Source organism: Toxotes jaculatrix, chromosome 19, assembly GCF_017976425.1.
Source record: "Toxotes jaculatrix isolate fToxJac2 chromosome 19, fToxJac2.pri, whole genome shotgun sequence".
Lineage (NCBI taxonomy): Eukaryota > Metazoa > Chordata > Actinopteri > Toxotidae > Toxotes > Toxotes jaculatrix.
The window spans coordinates 11,141,287-11,158,475 of NC_054412.1; the positions used below are offsets into that span (position 1 = coordinate 11,141,287).

The 17,189-nt window shown below is 41.4% G+C and overlaps 2 protein-coding genes across 2 annotated transcripts; both read right to left on the reverse strand.

Annotated features, from left to right (window-relative positions):
• Positions 1-332: 332 nt before the first annotated feature.
• On the reverse strand, positions 333-13,146 carry sec63 (SEC63 homolog, protein translocation regulator). The gene is made up of 20 exons (XM_041064011.1): positions 12,912-13,146; positions 11,906-12,005; positions 10,215-10,329; positions 9,910-10,022; positions 9,688-9,749; positions 9,208-9,266; positions 8,956-9,006; positions 8,712-8,820; positions 8,441-8,535; positions 8,150-8,282; positions 7,502-7,594; positions 7,193-7,338; positions 6,960-7,107; positions 6,458-6,540; positions 6,187-6,255; positions 5,877-6,032; positions 5,608-5,784; positions 5,190-5,390; positions 3,743-3,847; positions 333-2,805 (listed from the first exon to the last, which is right to left on the reverse strand). Exons 1-20 carry the CDS (start codon positions 13,033-13,035, stop codon positions 2,668-2,670), a joined length of 2,277 nt encoding a protein of 758 aa, XP_040919945.1. The 5' UTR covers positions 13,036-13,146; the 3' UTR covers positions 333-2,667.
• Positions 13,147-14,149: 1,003 nt separating this feature from the next.
• On the reverse strand, positions 14,150-16,424 carry iyd (iodotyrosine deiodinase). Its single transcript, XM_041063760.1, has 5 exons — positions 16,133-16,424; positions 15,116-15,313; positions 14,835-14,994; positions 14,532-14,688; positions 14,150-14,385 (listed from the first exon to the last, which is right to left on the reverse strand). Exons 1-5 carry the CDS (start codon positions 16,329-16,331, stop codon positions 14,203-14,205), a joined length of 897 nt encoding a protein of 298 aa, XP_040919694.1. The 5' UTR covers positions 16,332-16,424; the 3' UTR covers positions 14,150-14,202.
• Positions 16,425-17,189: the final 765 nt, after the last annotated feature.

Below are 17,189 nucleotides of genomic sequence, written 5' to 3' on the forward strand. Positions count from 1 at the left end.
AGATACAACTTTATGAATACAAAAAAACATCAAGACACGTCCTCTCTCATATCTCACAGCCTTTTTTTTTTTTTTTTTAAACATTCATAGTAATATTAAAATATCAAATACCTGTCTGTAATCAGCCCCCTACAGCACATGGGGAAAAATTAAACAATCTCATTTAAAAGTTTTATTTGAAATGATTTTAAATACAAATAATATATTTTTTCCATTTACAATGACAGTTCCTTTGTAAACAAAAGTGGCAGATAGTCATTGGGTAGTTTGTCCAAACTGAGACGGCGTGTCGGCCAGTCGCCCGGACGAGGTCTGTTATGGGAGAGATGGTGTCGTATTTAACCTCACTGCAGTTTTTTTTTTTTTTCCACACAGCGTAAATCACTGATGCTACATTCTATTGCAGAGCGATAAATACTCAGAGTACAATATTACCTGTTAGCATACACCTGCTTTGAACGCAATTACAGGAGGGTACAGTGCGCGCATGTCAGTTTGTTTGTTTGTGTGAGTGAGTGAGTGAGTGTATGTGGTGTTGGGAGAGCCTGCCCACAGATATTCAAACCTTTATCTCTCCCACACTAACATGACACTAGAATATACCATAACAGAAACACTCAACTGTTGTGTGGATATTCTTGGTGAAAGATTTGTTATAAGTTTTAAAAACTGAACTGTCGAGTCGTCAACATACGGTGAGAGCCCACAGAGCAATTCAAGGAAGCTCTGATTTTCCTTTTTTTTTCCCCACTCATGAGTCGAACAGATGTAAAAACAAAGGTTAGAATGAAAGGGAACAAGACAAAGGCCTATGGGTTAACATTTGTAATAACTACAGTTTAACTGAGACAAAAACAAAAAACTACATTTAAATGAAAGGGGATTCTCTCGATTAGTCAGAACTGCTTTGTATTATTCAGACAGAAAAACTACAAAAAAAAAAAAAAAAAAAAACACAACAAAATCAAATCTTCCAGGAGATTTGTTGGAGGAAAAAAAAAGAAAAAATCCATCTGAAATGGCAGTAATTGCAAAACTGTGTTCTGCTTTAATGACTAAAGACAAAAGGTGCTGGACAGAATATGCTTAGTCTTATACTACAAGTTACTTTCAACATATTTTTGTTCGAGATACTTTTCGGATCACGAGTGCCATGTGTGTCAAGGACCTCAGACTCCAGTCCCTTTAACACAGGCCCAGTCACATGCCACGCTTGACTGCTAACCCACTTTCAGCAGACAAAACTGTACTTATTGGAGGCTTTACCATGGCAAGATCAGTGATATGTATCCCAAGACTGGGGAGCAATAGGTTACTAAGGTGAGACTAATTCTAAATTGAAACAAAGGAAAAACACAGTTGATTTTTTACAAACACAAAAAAACTAAATGTTTTTTTTTTCCTGCTCTCCCAAGAATCACTGGTGCATAGCACCCAAAGACTTGTATGTTGTGGTATTTCAGTTGTATTCATAAGGCCTTTTTGGACAATGAGTATACACTGGAATGTGCTACAATTGTACAAAAAAAAAAAGAAAAAAGATGAAGAGAAAGTAAGTCACTTCTCTGAAAAGCCACAAGTATGTATATATCTATAATTATATATCAGTATCTGAGCCCCTTAAAAAGACTGAAAACTCACAACTTTTATGTAGTATATGAAGAAGAAGAAAGAAATCTTAACACTGCAAGTTTTGTCATTTTCCCCCCATTACACTTGAGGTCATATTCATTTCAAGAACCATCTGCTTTCAACCAACAGTTGTCTCTTTCAGAAAAATACAATTTGATGTGGATCACAGGGACAGAATAGGCATCATTAACAGAACCGACCGGAGATCGGTATCTATCTGTAGACATCCCCTTCAACACACAGAAAGTACAAGTACATACAAGCGACTGGCTGGTGTGACAGCGGAAAAATTAAAACAAAAAACAAAAACAAAAAACAAAAAAAAACTGATGAGACTTAACTGTGCCCCTGTGAGTTGAAAGAAGGAGCAAACGTCCCAATGGTTGACTTGATTGCGATCCCCAACAAACAGGGCTAAAGCTCACACTTCTGCAGTTTAAGTGTACAATAGAAAGTATCATTGGTGAGGAAAACATCTGTGCTGAGTGATTTTAAAAAATTAGGAACGAGAGCGGAGTTCATGTGATTTTGTTAATTTTGCAAACGGAATTAGCTGTTATACATCCCCTCTCCCCCTCGAGAAAAGAGCCCAGATTATAGGTCCTCCAGTCCACAGTGTGTCAATCTCTCATACCTGTACAAACACATACAAGGTTACAAACACACAGCACACACACTCACACACACCCTCACATGCGCAGCCACTCGCACACACGGGCCTGGTTAAGTATTCACAGAATTCTCTTCCGCCAGCAAAGGAAATTGAAGGAACAAGTCTCTGTAGAAAAGGGGGAAATGGAGGGGGTGGGGTCACAGTCCATGTCATCAGGGTAAAATGGACAAGAAGGAGGAGGAGGGCTCTGTATGTATAAATTGTCCCCAATGATTCAGTGTGTGTGTGTGTTGTGGGCAAGGAGTTGCTGCTCCTTGTTCGAGTGCTGTCGTGGGGTCAGGAGTGGGTCGGTGGCTAGTCCATGGGAGAAGGCTGAGTGTGTGTGTGTGTGTGTGTGTTTGTGTGTGTGTGTCTATCCGCATTCAGTCGTTGTCCTCGTCATCGTCTTCACTCTCCTCGATGCCGTCGCTGTCCTCCTGTTCCTCATCCTCCTCCTCCGTATCTGGGATGTCCCACTGTGGGTGGTTGTCCAGCATGGCCTTGGCCTCGTGGACCTCCAACTAGGAAAACACAAGGGACGTACAAAGTTTAAGGCATTGACCTAGCATAGTTTACAGACCTCTGACTGGAATACTTCATTTTTAAACCATCAAACCACAAACCTAATGTACATATCTGCAAATATTAAGATGCCTTTATGTTCTTCTATTTTTAGATTATTTGTATTATATTTTTCTGTTTGATATTGGAGTATATGTTTACTGTAAGGGGGGTATTGCAATATTTTTACTTAAGAGCTAAAAAAGAAAACATGCTTCGACAACTAAAACGTTCAAAATCAGATTTTAAGTACTAAAATTATGCATAAAAGCTTAGATGTTTTTAAAAGTAACATTAAAGATACAGTATTTTAAGATAATTTCTGATTAGCTCCCAAAACTGACTGGTTCTTGACCAGCAACTGCAACATCACACTTCAAGTGCACTCTAGCTAAATGTCTTGCAGGTGCTAGAAAAAAAAAAAGCCATACAATTCATTCTCTAGTTTGGCTTGTTACAGTTACCCTTATACCCAACACCTCGGCAGCAATTAACACCATTGTTCAGCGAGCTTCTGGTACATTTTGGCTGTGGCTGTTAGATCTGTTGTCTCAGCTGCTTTGGCAGGAAAAGAACCAGTTTATCCAGGACAATTTACACTGGCTAAAGAAATGCCTCATCAAATTACCCATGAAATCAAACACACACACTTATATCTTTGTGAGGACACTCATCGAGATAATGCATTCCCTAGCCCCTTACCCTAACCTTAACCGTCCAAACTGAATGCCAAACCAAAACCCAATTTTAACCTGAACCCTAAAACCAACCCCTCAAACAGCCCTTTAAAGTTGTGAGGACCGACCAAAATGTCCTCACTCCATAAAGTCTATGCTAAAATTGGTCCTCACAAAGACAGATGAGCAAGCAAACACACACACACAGCTTTCTTGTCACCTTGAGTGGTTTAATCTGGTCCAGTCCCAGGTAGGAATCAGAGCGGAGGATGACAGAATATTGGTAATTGCCCGTTTTGGAGGGTGCTGGAAACTTCAGCTCCACCTGGTAAACAAAACACACAAATATACACACACACACACACACACATCTAATTGTAATATCACTCAAAGTGCAGTCATGTACTGTAGCTGGGTGACTGAGGGCATGATTGCATGTGGAACTGTTACTGTTGATGTCTAAATAAAATTGAAACCAAGTATAGAAACAAGGTTCTCCTTCTTTTATTCATCAAAAACAGCAACACTAACCAGGAGGAGGCCAACCTGTAAAGGACACACACGCTAACACTGCCGAATATCACAAACTTTAAAAGAGGACCCACTGTTACTGATGACGCATAATCATCAAGCTGCAGAGGGACGCAGTGCGGTAGGTAATCACAAATGACCCACCACATGATGACGGGGTCCAACTGTAAATATTAGACCAGCATTACCCCAAGCTGTGATTACTATGTCGTACAATTACATATGGCAAACATCTAATTATCAGCACATTGAGGCTAATTATTATTCAGCGTGTGAGCGGAGAATGAGCTGTGAACACAGCTGCAATTTACTGCCCTGCCTCGTTGATGAAAGCAGCTCTTCTGCCCTCCCCGAAAAACACGTCTGTCAAACGCACAGCGTACGAGGGGTCTCGCAACACAAACAGAAGGAATTGTTGAAGTGTCGGAGTAATTGATTGCTAGACAGCGAACTGTTATGCATGGGTGGGTCACCTCTTGCTATTACACTGCTTCAGAGTGGGGACAGCTGGTCATGCAGACTTACACAGACCTCATTAGGCCTTTACCTTGCCGTCAATCCTTATTGCTGCTGGAGAACAGTGGGATCAGAGGTGCGAATTGTGCAAAATAAACACACACACACATATATACACACACACACACACACACACCTCTGAGGAAATAATGACACAAGTGTAAAAGGTTGCTTAGCAACAAGATGTGTGAGGGGCTACGGTGCACAGGAAAAAAGAGATGTGAATATACACACCTTAACTTATTAAGACCTTTCTACTCCTCTAGGATTACAGCATAAGCCACCCTCAACGTATTTCAATATAGTTTAAGCGATTTATCGAGGAGTATTTGGTTCCTGCTTCTCAAATGTGAGGATTTTCTGCTTTTTGTCAGTTTAATATCACTGTAAATTTAATATATTTCGGTTTTAGTCTGTTGGTTGGACAACACTAGTAATGTGAAGATGTCACCTCAGGCACTCAGAAAATATAATGGGGATTTTTCTTATTTTCATGGACGTTTGTATTATGAAAAACTAATAAAAAGTCATACTGTGCAGGCACGTGCTCACCTCCTGTGAGCTACTTTTTTGTGTATCCATTTGCCCATGAGAGCACACACACACACTCACACACTCACCTCTTCTGTGTCTTTTAGTGTGCAGACGTGGTAGGGCATGGAGACGAGGGTCTGATCTCTGCGGTCGGCGATGTAGAGCCACCACCACTCCTGCTTCTCCTCTGGGAAGTAGAGGCTGTAGACGGGGTGCGTCACCTTCGACTTGGTCTCGAGCAGGGCCCGCTCTCGCCGCTGGATGCTTTGCTGCAATGCCTCCCACTCCTGTCGAAGACATGTGGACAGTGGAGGATGCAGCCAGCGTTTCCTTTGCATTCATAAAACTTTGAATATGTGAATGATGCATTTTGGAGGAGTAATAATTGTGCTGCTGGCTCTTTTTATCACAGCACATCAAGAGAATGAATATCGTGGCCTCACAACATGATACATCGTTATAAGTCTGACACAAACATATGTAACTACATAAAAGTTCCCTGACCTCCTCATCGTCGCCAGCTATCTCATCCACCTCTGTGTCGCTTTGCTTGTCGCTGTCTTCGTCTCTCTCGCTGGGAGAATCCTTGTTAGCTTCGCCCTCGTCTGACTCGCTGCCCTTGTCTGAGGCCTCGTCCTCTTCCTCCTTTGCTGTTGCTGCTGCTGTTGCTGCTACGACATCCTGCGAAATCAACATTGATATCAAGAATTTATGGGTTGACGTTAGTTTATTATATGACAATTAATCAAAGTCAGCAGTGGCTGGACACGTACATTTCCTGCCACGTTGCCATTGGCCTGCTTGGTTTTGGCGGGCACAGGAGTGGCCTTCTTCTTGGTTAATTTTTTCTTCTTGGACTTGGCTGTCTTCTTAGTCCCTTTACTCTTGTTCTGCCACACTTTGGTTTTGGCTTTACTTGAATCTCCTTGCTTTACACACAAATATACACACAAAAAAAAGGATAGGTGAGCACTGCAAGTTTTCTTGAACCATTAAAATTTTAATCATGACTTAATCAGATCCAAACTTCTAAATAAGTCTGAGTTGACATGTGCTCTGTGTGTGTGTGTGTGTTATCCTTACTGCTTCCTCAGTAGTGGCAGCCTCCTCTCCTGGACATGGCGTTGACTCCTGCTCTTTTTCAAACATGTCCTGCACACACATTTCACAGATGCAGTGAATTCATGCTTTTCAGCAATGCATACAGTAAACAGTGCACTCTAGTGGTCATTCAAGGAAATGCACGAACAAGGCAGCAACATCAGAAATCAATTTGACTCACACAAGGCTGCTTTCTGGTAACGCACTATTATGAAATTATGTCAGTGTTTAACCTAATGAAATAATTTCTTACCGCCATTCTCTTTCTGGTCAATGTGACAGTTACTGTAACAATAGAGCCCGCTGTGATGTTATTGCTGTCTTCATCATCAAGGACTGTAGAGAGAGAATAAATGGAACTTTTAAACATCACAACATAGTCAAGTACAAAATCTAAAAATGTAACATATCAGCAATTTAACAAAGCTATGCTAAGTTCATGGTTGCTTCCACTGGTTTGTCTGACATTAGGAAAGGAATTAAAATTGTACCTTAAATCAGGTTTGTGATTAAACTCCATCACAATTTCAGCAGTTTTTGATCAGTTAGTACTAAAACATTGCTTGAAAGACCAAGACAACCATTTTTCTATCTCTTTCCACTGTCTTCAATATACTCTATAGTCAATAGGTAGCAGCAAACAGCCGACCTTCAAGTACCATAACATGTGCAACCATTTCACTGACTGCTTGTGGAAGTGCTTCAAGCCAAAGATGGCCAAACTGTGCCTGTTTGTGTGTATTTTTCAGACTGACCCTGCAGTTTGGTATCCATAGTGATGTGAGGGAAACTGCCCAGCACAGCCATGACCTCGTCGTACTTCTCCTCCCCCAAGAAGCGCAACATGCTGCGTCTGTCGGAGTCCTTGAGACTCACCAGGTCCTGAAGGGTCCGAACTTTATACTAAAGAGGAAAGGAGGTGTGATGTAGTTACTTTGAATTTCTCAAGTCAAATGCGTGTGTGAATATACAGACGCACAGCAGGTACCTTCTTGGAGATGCAGTAGCGGAGGTGCTCCTCCTCAAAGTGGGGCAGCTGCAGAAGTGGTGACTTAGACTCCTGTAGGCCCTGCACTATCATCTGGGTCAGTTTCATACAATTCTCTATGGTAACCAGTCGAGGAGCATGGAAACCTGGACAGAGGCACGGTAGTGTGCACATATTAGCATTCATGAAAACTAATACAAACGTAATGAGAAAGCTCCTGTGTGGGTTCAAGCTTGTGACAATCTTGTAAACAGTAATAACTCTTGTACATATACATATATACATATAGCTATGTGTGTGTGTGTGCACCTCCTCTGCTGTTGGCCATCATGGTGAGCTGACAGCCCACGTTGATCATCTCCTGCAGGAGAGCTGGACTCTTCCTCACCACAAACCTCTGATCTGGGAACAGAAACATACATGCATACCATGTTCTAAGCAACATGTTTCTGACCTGCACAATCATGTATCATGTTTGAAATCATTGCAAAGATAGCACTGTTACACAAATCGTTTTGGATTATTGTGGAATTATAAGCAAAAAGGCCTGCCCGTCCATGACCTGGGTCTGCAACAACTTTTCAAGCAAGATTCTGCCTATATAATGAAAGCACCAGCTCTCAGTCGACCTTCTCCAGTGTGTTTTTTACAGACATTTAACAGCAAAACTAAACTACTCCTGAGAGCTTGTGATAGTTGAATATGCTCATTACCTCTGCGTAGGCGTGTAAACATACAAACAGGGTAGGGTTGTGTATTCCCAGTGAATGATGATGTTGTGACTTTGCATTTTTACTCCAAAAAAGCTTGTGCAGCTGTTTTATTTCCCATTTTTGGAAATCTAAAGAACCAGTTCCTGGCAGTTTCTGTTTTACAGAAAATATAATATCTGATCGGCTAGTACCAATTCTTTAGACAAGTACAAATGGCAAATATTTCAGGTTTTCAGTGTCCTACCTTCCTCTAACTCCTCTGATACGTCCATACGTGCGAGGTGAGCAAGCACTAAGACCCTGGCTTTTAAGCTGTAAGGATAACAGAATGGAGGCTCCTTCTTCTTCACGTTGATGTTTCCTAATTCACGGATTAACTGCAAGAGACACAGGACAGGTTGTTTATGAGACACACTTAAGGTTAATCTGAACTTCTTCAAAGTATTTCCCTTTGAATTCTGGACAGTCCATCTCTTCCACACACACAGATGCAGACCCACAAGTCAAAACACATTGTGTTGATATTTGTTGTTACCTGTGGCACTTCGATGTTGTCTGTTGGTCGTATGGTGGCTTCTTTATTGCTGCGAGGGTCAAACTCGAACGCTGCCGTCAACACCATGGCCAACCCTGGAGGTCACATGTAGCGGTAGTTAAAAATAAGAACTGACCAAAAAAGATAGGAGTCATAAATATGTCATGTGTATTGTTTCCACAAATCATAAGACATAAAAATGATATCATATCTAAAGGGGACTATTTTCTTTGTGAAAATGTCCACAGAATAGTGTGAAGAGGAAACTCACGCTTCATGTTCATGTTTGGCGTCTTGTACATGAAATGCATGAAAAGCTGGGTAGTGTTGATGAGGATCTGGTCTCCACTGTAGCGGATGGAACGGTACCACCATGTGCCCTAAGGTAGATAGGGAAAAACACGCGGGACAGAAGAAATAAAAGTGAGACACCCAGGGAATAAGAGGAAGTAAAGGCACCTATTGGATACATTCTATTGGACCGAAACTGGCTTTAGAAAACGCTCATGACTTACCACAACAACAGGAAGGATGACCATGAATGCTAGTCCATACACCAACAGCACCTGCAATGGTAAACAATAACCATCAGACCAAATCACAGTTTAAATAAGACATGCATCAGTATGTATAGTGATCTTGGATAACATTAGGGTCTTTGGGTTATTGATAGCATTGGCTCTCTGCTAGTTAAATACAAAACACGCAAGCAAATCAGGGAAAGTTTATCACATAAATCTACATTAACGCAATCAATGAATATATACCAGCATTGAGTTCTTCTGGTCAACAATCCAGGCAGGCAGGGCAATACCAAAGCTCGTAGCTAGAGAGGGAGACATAAGAGGCAATGAACCAAAATGGAAAATTCCCCATTTATATTCATTAAAAGTAACATCCTTAAAACTCACAGTTTTAAAACTGTGAAAAATTCTTGACAATGTTCAACGATTACTCTTCTAATCTAAACAACCACATAATCTATTCTCAGAAGCCAACAAAGTCTGTACAGAAACATTATTTTTGGTTTGATAAAAGTGTGTACAAAAGTGGGAGACGCTTTTTGATGATAGGTACTTGGTGTCAGCTCTCATTGGAATGAATGGGCTGCTGTGTGTCAGGGCATCTTCCACTGTTTTACACATGCATGGCTACAAGAGGCTGACTCGCCAGCATCAAGCACAGATGGTGTGTCAACACATAAAAATGCAAAAGCCTACTGTGGGATTGAGAGCATCTTATCTTACCTCCTGGACCATCTGGGTTACCGTACATTTCCCAGTTCTGTCTCGACTGTTCATTGGTCAGACTGTGGAATAAAAAAAAAAAAAAAAAAAAAACAAGAAGACAAAAGTAAATTAATCAGTTGAGACTAAATGCTGGGCTGCAGCCGGTGATTACTTTCATTATTGATTACAGATGCAGTTCTGCTGTCTGGATTATGAAGTCAAGAGCTAGATGACACTTACGCAGCATAGGCTTTGGCAATTCTCATGAATGTGGCCTCATCACCACCTTTGTCAGGGTGGTACTTGAGCGACAGTACACGGTACTGCTTCTTGATTTCTGACAGAGATGCACCCTGAAGACAGAAATATAATTATAGCAACTCTAAAACCACACCATACATAACAGATACAATCAAGTTCAACTTTTTTATAGTCACCAAAGTCCAGAGGAATTTTTTTTTAATCTCAAGATAAAAATAAATAAACTTTCGGGACTTCAGTTGTTTTGTAGAATACAGCTGAGTTCATGTTTTATGTGTGTTTACCTGGTCCAAGTTGAGGACTTCATAAGGATTGTACTCCTGGTACTCTCTGTCCAGCTTGGACACCTTGTAGGCTAGCAGCAGGAACACAGCCCACCCAAACAACAAGGCTGCTTTCCTGAAAATTGCAACACACAAACAAAAGTTGTTCACACAAACGTCTGTACTCTCTGGAGACAACATCAGGCACGAGGCACTTTCTCACTTTCTCATTATAACTTTTAAGATATTCTGCACAACCAATCCTGCAGTGTACACTAGCTTTCTGCCTTTTAAAGCTACAAAAATGAGGTTATAACTTTATTTTTTTTGCAAATTCAAACATTAAAGAAAGCTCATCTTAATTTACTGCGTACGACCAGAAGAGATAGGACATGTTCTCACATTATTGTTGTTTAGTATTTATGCACGGAAGTTGAACTTGTTTCCATGACAATGGCAAAACCCTATGGCCTGCTCTGCAGCATCTGTTGCCTTGACAACTGCTCACTAGCCTCAGAGTTGTCTGAGTAGCTCAACCAGAAAAATACATGATGGATTCCCATAATCAAAACCATCATTAAGATACAGTTTCAAGGAGGTGACACATACTAAAATTTGGAGAGAAATGTTAAAGAAAATCATTTTGATTCATGCCACTGAAAAAGCATATTAGATGCTTCCACTGGTTTCAGTCACAAGTGCAACAAAGCAAATAAAGAATTTATGAATTTTGAGGGGGAAAAAACAGGATGTAGGTCTGGTGGCAGAACAGGAAAGTGGAAGTGTAAAGCTAAAAAGATGAGAAGGCAGAGACAGAACAAAGAGGAGATGCTCAGACAGACACACTGTGATGAGGACGCAAACGAGTGAGAGGAGACAGGCAGAGTGCGACAGCGAACAGCACTCGAACACCCATCTTTTCATTAACCCACACACACAGCACGAATAAACAACACTGAGAAAACAGGGTCATGTTAAGAGAAATGTCAAACAGAGCAACACAACGTTTACACTAGCAGCACACGTCACAGAGAGGTTTACACATGAAAACAACATAAGCCAAACTTGTCCCAAAAATTACCCAAAAGAAGCACTTCCACACACGCAAATATACGTAAGCTCCAGTCTGTCTACACTGTAAACAGCGTGGCCTATGTCTCATCTTCACACCACAGTGACAACGTCTCCTTCCAGCTGGAGAAGCACACTGAGTGGAGCAGTGAGCTATCAGGAACAGCTCCAGCGATGGGAGGCTAAATGAGCTTTCTCAAAGCAAAGTCAGGCGAGTAACACCCAAACAACAGAGGTGATGTGAAATTTGGCAACAAGGAGAAAGGAGCAAACCTGTTATTATACTGCCAAGCAAGTCAAGGCCAATCATGTGTCAAGACATTTGCATGGGAGTAATCCAGCTGAAGCTGCGCTTGTATTAGTTATAATCCGGTAACATAGTTCCACAAATAACTACAAACAGTAAATAATTCAGGAGTCTAATCAACTCAAGGCTTCTCAGGCCAACTTCAAGTGAGTTACCTGGTGCTATGGAAGAATTTCTGGGAAAAGGAGGCCTAGTAAGTCATCTCATCACCCACAAGCTGCATGTTGACAAGCATTCGCCCTCCATGACTCATGTTTATTTGATTCACCCTCCCTGAATCATGGTTACTTTCACAACAAAAACTGCCAATCCAAATCCAATTAACTGGACTCACTTTAGTGTTGGGACGATGCTCTGCTGAGACTTCATCAGCCTGAGCCGGTACCACAGACACCTGCCATGTACCCTCCTCAGGCTCTTCAGACGCAGTTGTTCTGCAAAGAGGGTGGACATGAAGAAATTTTTGACACATTAGTACTGTCAAGCAAGTCGCAATCAATACTGATAATGTCTCAGAGATTTGCCGGTGCTTAAAGTTAACACTAACATTCCTCCTAAGAAAATATTATTATTGTAGATATGTTAGCCAAGAAGGGAGAGGCATATGTTCACTTCATTCAGTGAAACAACAGAAATTTGTACTACTTTACTATAATACATCCTGGACAAATGAAGATTTAATTAATGCCATGATTTTAGCTTGGATAACCTCCATTCCATGCAATGTGCAGTCTTAAATTGCAAGATTAACATCTTAACTGAGAAAAGGAAGCCACGTTAGCAACATCTTAGGCAATCTATGGTGAGCTGTCATTTAGCTAATCCAGGTAGACCAGCTGAGTAAAGTTTGTTCGCTTATGTTACATAACCCATGTTAGATATGCTGTGTTGTTGACAAACAGATAGCTGTAGAAAGATAAGGATATATCAGGTTAAGGTCAATAAAGGCACAAAGACGTTGGCTTTTAGTGTTGAAGCTTCGGCTGCACTAGCCAGCACTTAGCTCCATGTTTACACACCTAAGTAGGCAATACTGGTTGGGTAAGTGGAGTTAAGACAGATGGATGGATATTAGTAAAGCAGGATGGGTAACTGTGTTAACACTGGCTGATTTGTACTAAGCTCTGAACACTGAAAGAGACGTGGATTGGCTAACATTAAGTTGCTGCATCGTTAGGTTAGGTTGTACAGCCTCTGCATCTAGCGGCAAGCTAGCCAGATTAACAGACTGCCAAGTGGTGAGCTTGTACCAGCCAAGATGCTTTCTGAACACTTCACATTGCAGTGGCTGAGGTTAGTTAGTTAGCTAAGTTAGCACAGAGCCAGACATCGGGCCTTACCAGCATTCTGATCCCGGGGCCAGAGGTAATATGTGGCTGGGATCACAATGAGTCCGACGAAGGACGTTAGGAAATAGAAAAAGGTATTGCCGCTGTCATCGTACTGGAACTGTTGTCCGGCCATTTCGTAGCGGCGCTTGGGTCGCCCTTCTTCTCCACCGCTGCGCTTCCCCCTTCTAGCCCAATGTGTGCGAGTTGACAGACTGTTAGCTAGCCAGCTAGCATCCAGCCAAGACAGCGCTGATCATCGGTGTACGTGGTGTACGCCTGCGCAATGTGGCCTTTCTTCTTCTTCTTCGGTGGGTGATTCAGCGCTTTCCCCCGAGCATTACTGACCCCCAGAGGTGGAGATGAAGATAGACCGAGGCGCAGGTGCCACTGCAAAAACATACCCGATGACTTCAGTGAAGAATTACCCGCTCAAATTAAAAACTATATTATGAGAACCTAGTGCGATAATTTTGAGGTGAAAGGAGATGACAGGGCAGTGTTTTTGTCAGAGTTGGGTCATGTTTTTGCAATATTATCTTTAGAGTTTTTGTTTGAAGAAATAAAGAAAATCAATGAAAACCATCCTCATATATTCACTGTAAGGTGTTGTTGCCCTTTGAAAACATATAGCGACACAGCTGCCATGTGCAGAATAACGCATTTGAAGTTGTGCAGAGCTTTAGAATATGATTTTTGTAGGAATAAACACACAATGTTGCTGATGTTACCATGACCTTCATTTCACAAAACAATTTGCTCCCCACATAATTGTTAATGACTGATAAAAAAATTGTGGGTGGGGGTTGTGAACTTTTTTCAGCTTCCAAAGGGGGACATGCCAGAAAAAGTTTGAGAACCACTGAGCAATGCCAAGGCAAACAACTGAAACAGGCTGTATTTTATTCTTGGCAGCAGTGGTGAAAACCATCAAGATTTCACTTTGTTTGGCAGCGTGGTTGGCTTTTAAATGTCTTCGCACTGTGCTTGAACCGGTGGACTTTATCTAGCTCTATGCTTGTCAGTCAGAGATATGAAGTCTGTGAAGATACTGATGGCACCACTTTTGGTTGTCTCGCTGATGAGTTAAGCACTTGAACATGGCTGCAATGGCATTCAGCTCTATGTTCCTTCTATACTATAAAAAGGCTATAGTTAAACTCTAGCTTTGGCTTGTTTGCTTTGTTTCAAAGCAAAATACATGCATTTTAAAGTCATATTAAGTAAATGCATTGTCACAAAAGCTGACGAAGAAAAAAGTATTTTGCTTTTTGTATTTTATTTTCTCTGCAGATTGATCCTGTCACATTTGCACCATAATGTCTCTTAGAGGCTTGCGTTTCAAATCAGGTACGGTGGCGTCAGAAGCAGGGTAACCCACAGGAAGCAGCATCAGCAGCTTCTCATTGGCTGGCCGTTTGAGGAGCAGCCTGAGCTGAGGGCCACAGTTCAGGGGAGTTGATGTGACGGTAACAAGACCTACATTCTGATGAACAAATTGACAGAAACAAGATATTCAGTCACTTTTCCAGACATGTCCCATGTCTTGCATGCTCTTATCTGAACTGTATTTATGACCAATAACACAGTGATGGATTAGTCTGTAGTTCTATGTATGACTTAATACTTTACCTGTAATGCGGCCAACAGGATTCCGCAGGATATGGAGACACTGATTTCATTGTAGTAGTGTGTCTTTTTCTTGCCATTTGGTAGAATCCCATAGGTCTGTTTGAAGATGAGGACCAGGTATGGCGCAACATCCAAGTACTCCTTAATCCAGTTCGTCCTGCAGGAGAAAGGAAGTTGTGAGAAAGAGGAGAGGTGTGAAATTAGACAATGGCTTGGTGACTGAATGTTGTCAGTGCTTTAAAAGTTACTACTTAAATCACAAGTGTAGTGATATGAATGTGCGGAGTAAGTGTTGGTGCTCACCTTAATTTGGCCAAATCATGGACCCACTTGTCCCCCATCCTCTGACGGTAGTTCACCTCCTCCTCCTCCTCAACTATCAGTCTGATCTGGTGCTTTGTCTCTTTGTCTGACACCACAACAAACGTCCAGGGCTCTGTGTGTGCTCCACTAGGGGCCGTACCTGCCCAGAGGAAAAAGAGGTGAGGGGCCAGTACACAGAAAAGACTCCAAAAGGCAAAAACATTACATAGCTTCATCTAACTCAGTTTATTGCAGATTAATAGTGGTCAATTTGCACGTGCCTGCAGTGCGGATTACATTATCAATGACCTCTCGTGGGACCGGCTCTGGGCTGATGAATCGGACAGACCTCCGCTGGTTCATTAGAATGTAGAAATCCTTGGATCTCTCCAGCATTGTCTCCTCAGGGTAACGTCGTGGCGAGTATGGCACGTGTGGAAGGTTCTCCTCCTCATTACTGTCCACCCAATCACCATCATCTAAAACAATGACAGACAAAAGGTATTTATCAGTGTAGTTACCAATTAATTTTCTGTCGATCAATTAATCAATTCATCTATTAATCATAGCACCTCTACAAGAGTCAGCCATTATAATTTTCCTACATCACCAGCCTTTTTTTAAAATGAATAATCTGATTAAACACAAACAAATCTGTAAAAAAAAAAAAATCATTGACTCATAAAAAAAGGCAAAAACATGACTATCTCTCATAAAGCAGGAACAGTCTAATATAAACCATTTCAAAAACACTCAACTCTTCTGAGACCACGTAAAAACGTGTAAAGAAAATAATTGTTTACCATTTAAAATCTCCTAATATTTCTCTAAATAGTTCATGTCATTTTGTGTGGTCTTTAATAAATTGCATGATTAAAAATAAATAAATAACGGGCTTTGCGGGAACGCGCACAGCGAAAACCAGACAGCACACTGATTTCAAGGAATTGTTTGGACATAATCATTCACCGCTGGGTTAATCAATAATGATAAATGACCCGTGGACGATGTGGACGTGATACGGAGACTGACACTTGCACGTTTCATTTTTCCTGATATTTTCTCTATTTGATCGTGAACGCGCATTTAGGCTACTGGTGACAGGCTTCTTGAGAACTGAAGAGGCCTCTTCGATGAGAGGTGAAGCGTTTTCAGTCTCCACAGCCAAGTCCATGTTTTTACCTTATTCCAGCTCTGTTTATTGTATTGAGATTGTTGTGGCCCACACATAATTTGTTCTTAACTTTCATAACTTCAGCCCTGTCGAGTCAGCAAAAAAGTTTCTCCTCAGCTCTTACCGTACTGTCTTGTTATTTCCGTATCGTCCTGTAAGTCCTGATCCACCCACGGTCTAAAGTCCGATTTTGATGCCGCTTTACTTTTGGCCGGAGAAGTCGAGGTGGTGGTCTCCGTCCCCCGTGACTTCACCAGCGTAAAGCCTATCACCAGGCAGAGAACCACCGCCAGCACAGGCGTGAGGACGGACAGGAGAGCCATCACTGCCGGGCTGCAGAGAAGAGGATACGGGCTCTTGGTCGTTCGTGTGGCTCGGCTGAGCTCAGACCTGATGTTATGAAACACTGTAGGACTACTGTTGTCCGGGGTGGGCCTATATACGCTGAGTCAGAGTTATCTTTGTGAGAAATGTCCCATCAGCTTGCAGCTTTGCTGAGAAAAAAAAAAAAAAAAAAAAGCACAGGCCCGTCATGACTGGCTGCTGCTCTTTTAATGTCTGAACTTTGTGCATTGTGTTAGATCCACAGAGCAGCCCTGATGCTGGTTAAGTTGGGAAATTACTGATGTGGACCAGCACTAAATATCATAGGCTGATCACCAAGTCATCAGGAAACCACCATGACCATCATAAAAGAGTTTAAGTCAAAGTGTCAAAGTCCTTTAATGTGCTATATATTCCAATAATTCCCGTGTTGAGCAGTCAGTGTGTTGTTATATGGCCAAAGGTTCATATGAAGTTGCTTAGCTAATTTACTGTAAATTTCTCTTTAGACATTTTCCAGTAATCTGACGGTTATCTTTGCTGTCTCAGTAGTTTGCCACCTCCACTTGTCATCTATTAGCAGAAAGATGTGATTACATGTCTTATTATTTTTATTTCTGTTGACTGAGCTTTACTTTAAAGTAAAAAAAAAAATTCTGCAACTAACAGGTGTTACCCACATAGGACCAGGTGAGCAAAACAGGACTTAAGGACTTATAACCAGTAAGTGGCCACAGCCACAGCTTGTCAGGCGTATACATATTGTATATATACAAAGGCCTATTTTATTGTATCGTTAAATCATACTTTGTCTTATTTTATTTTTTCTTACTGTTTTGATGTATAGGAATTTATAG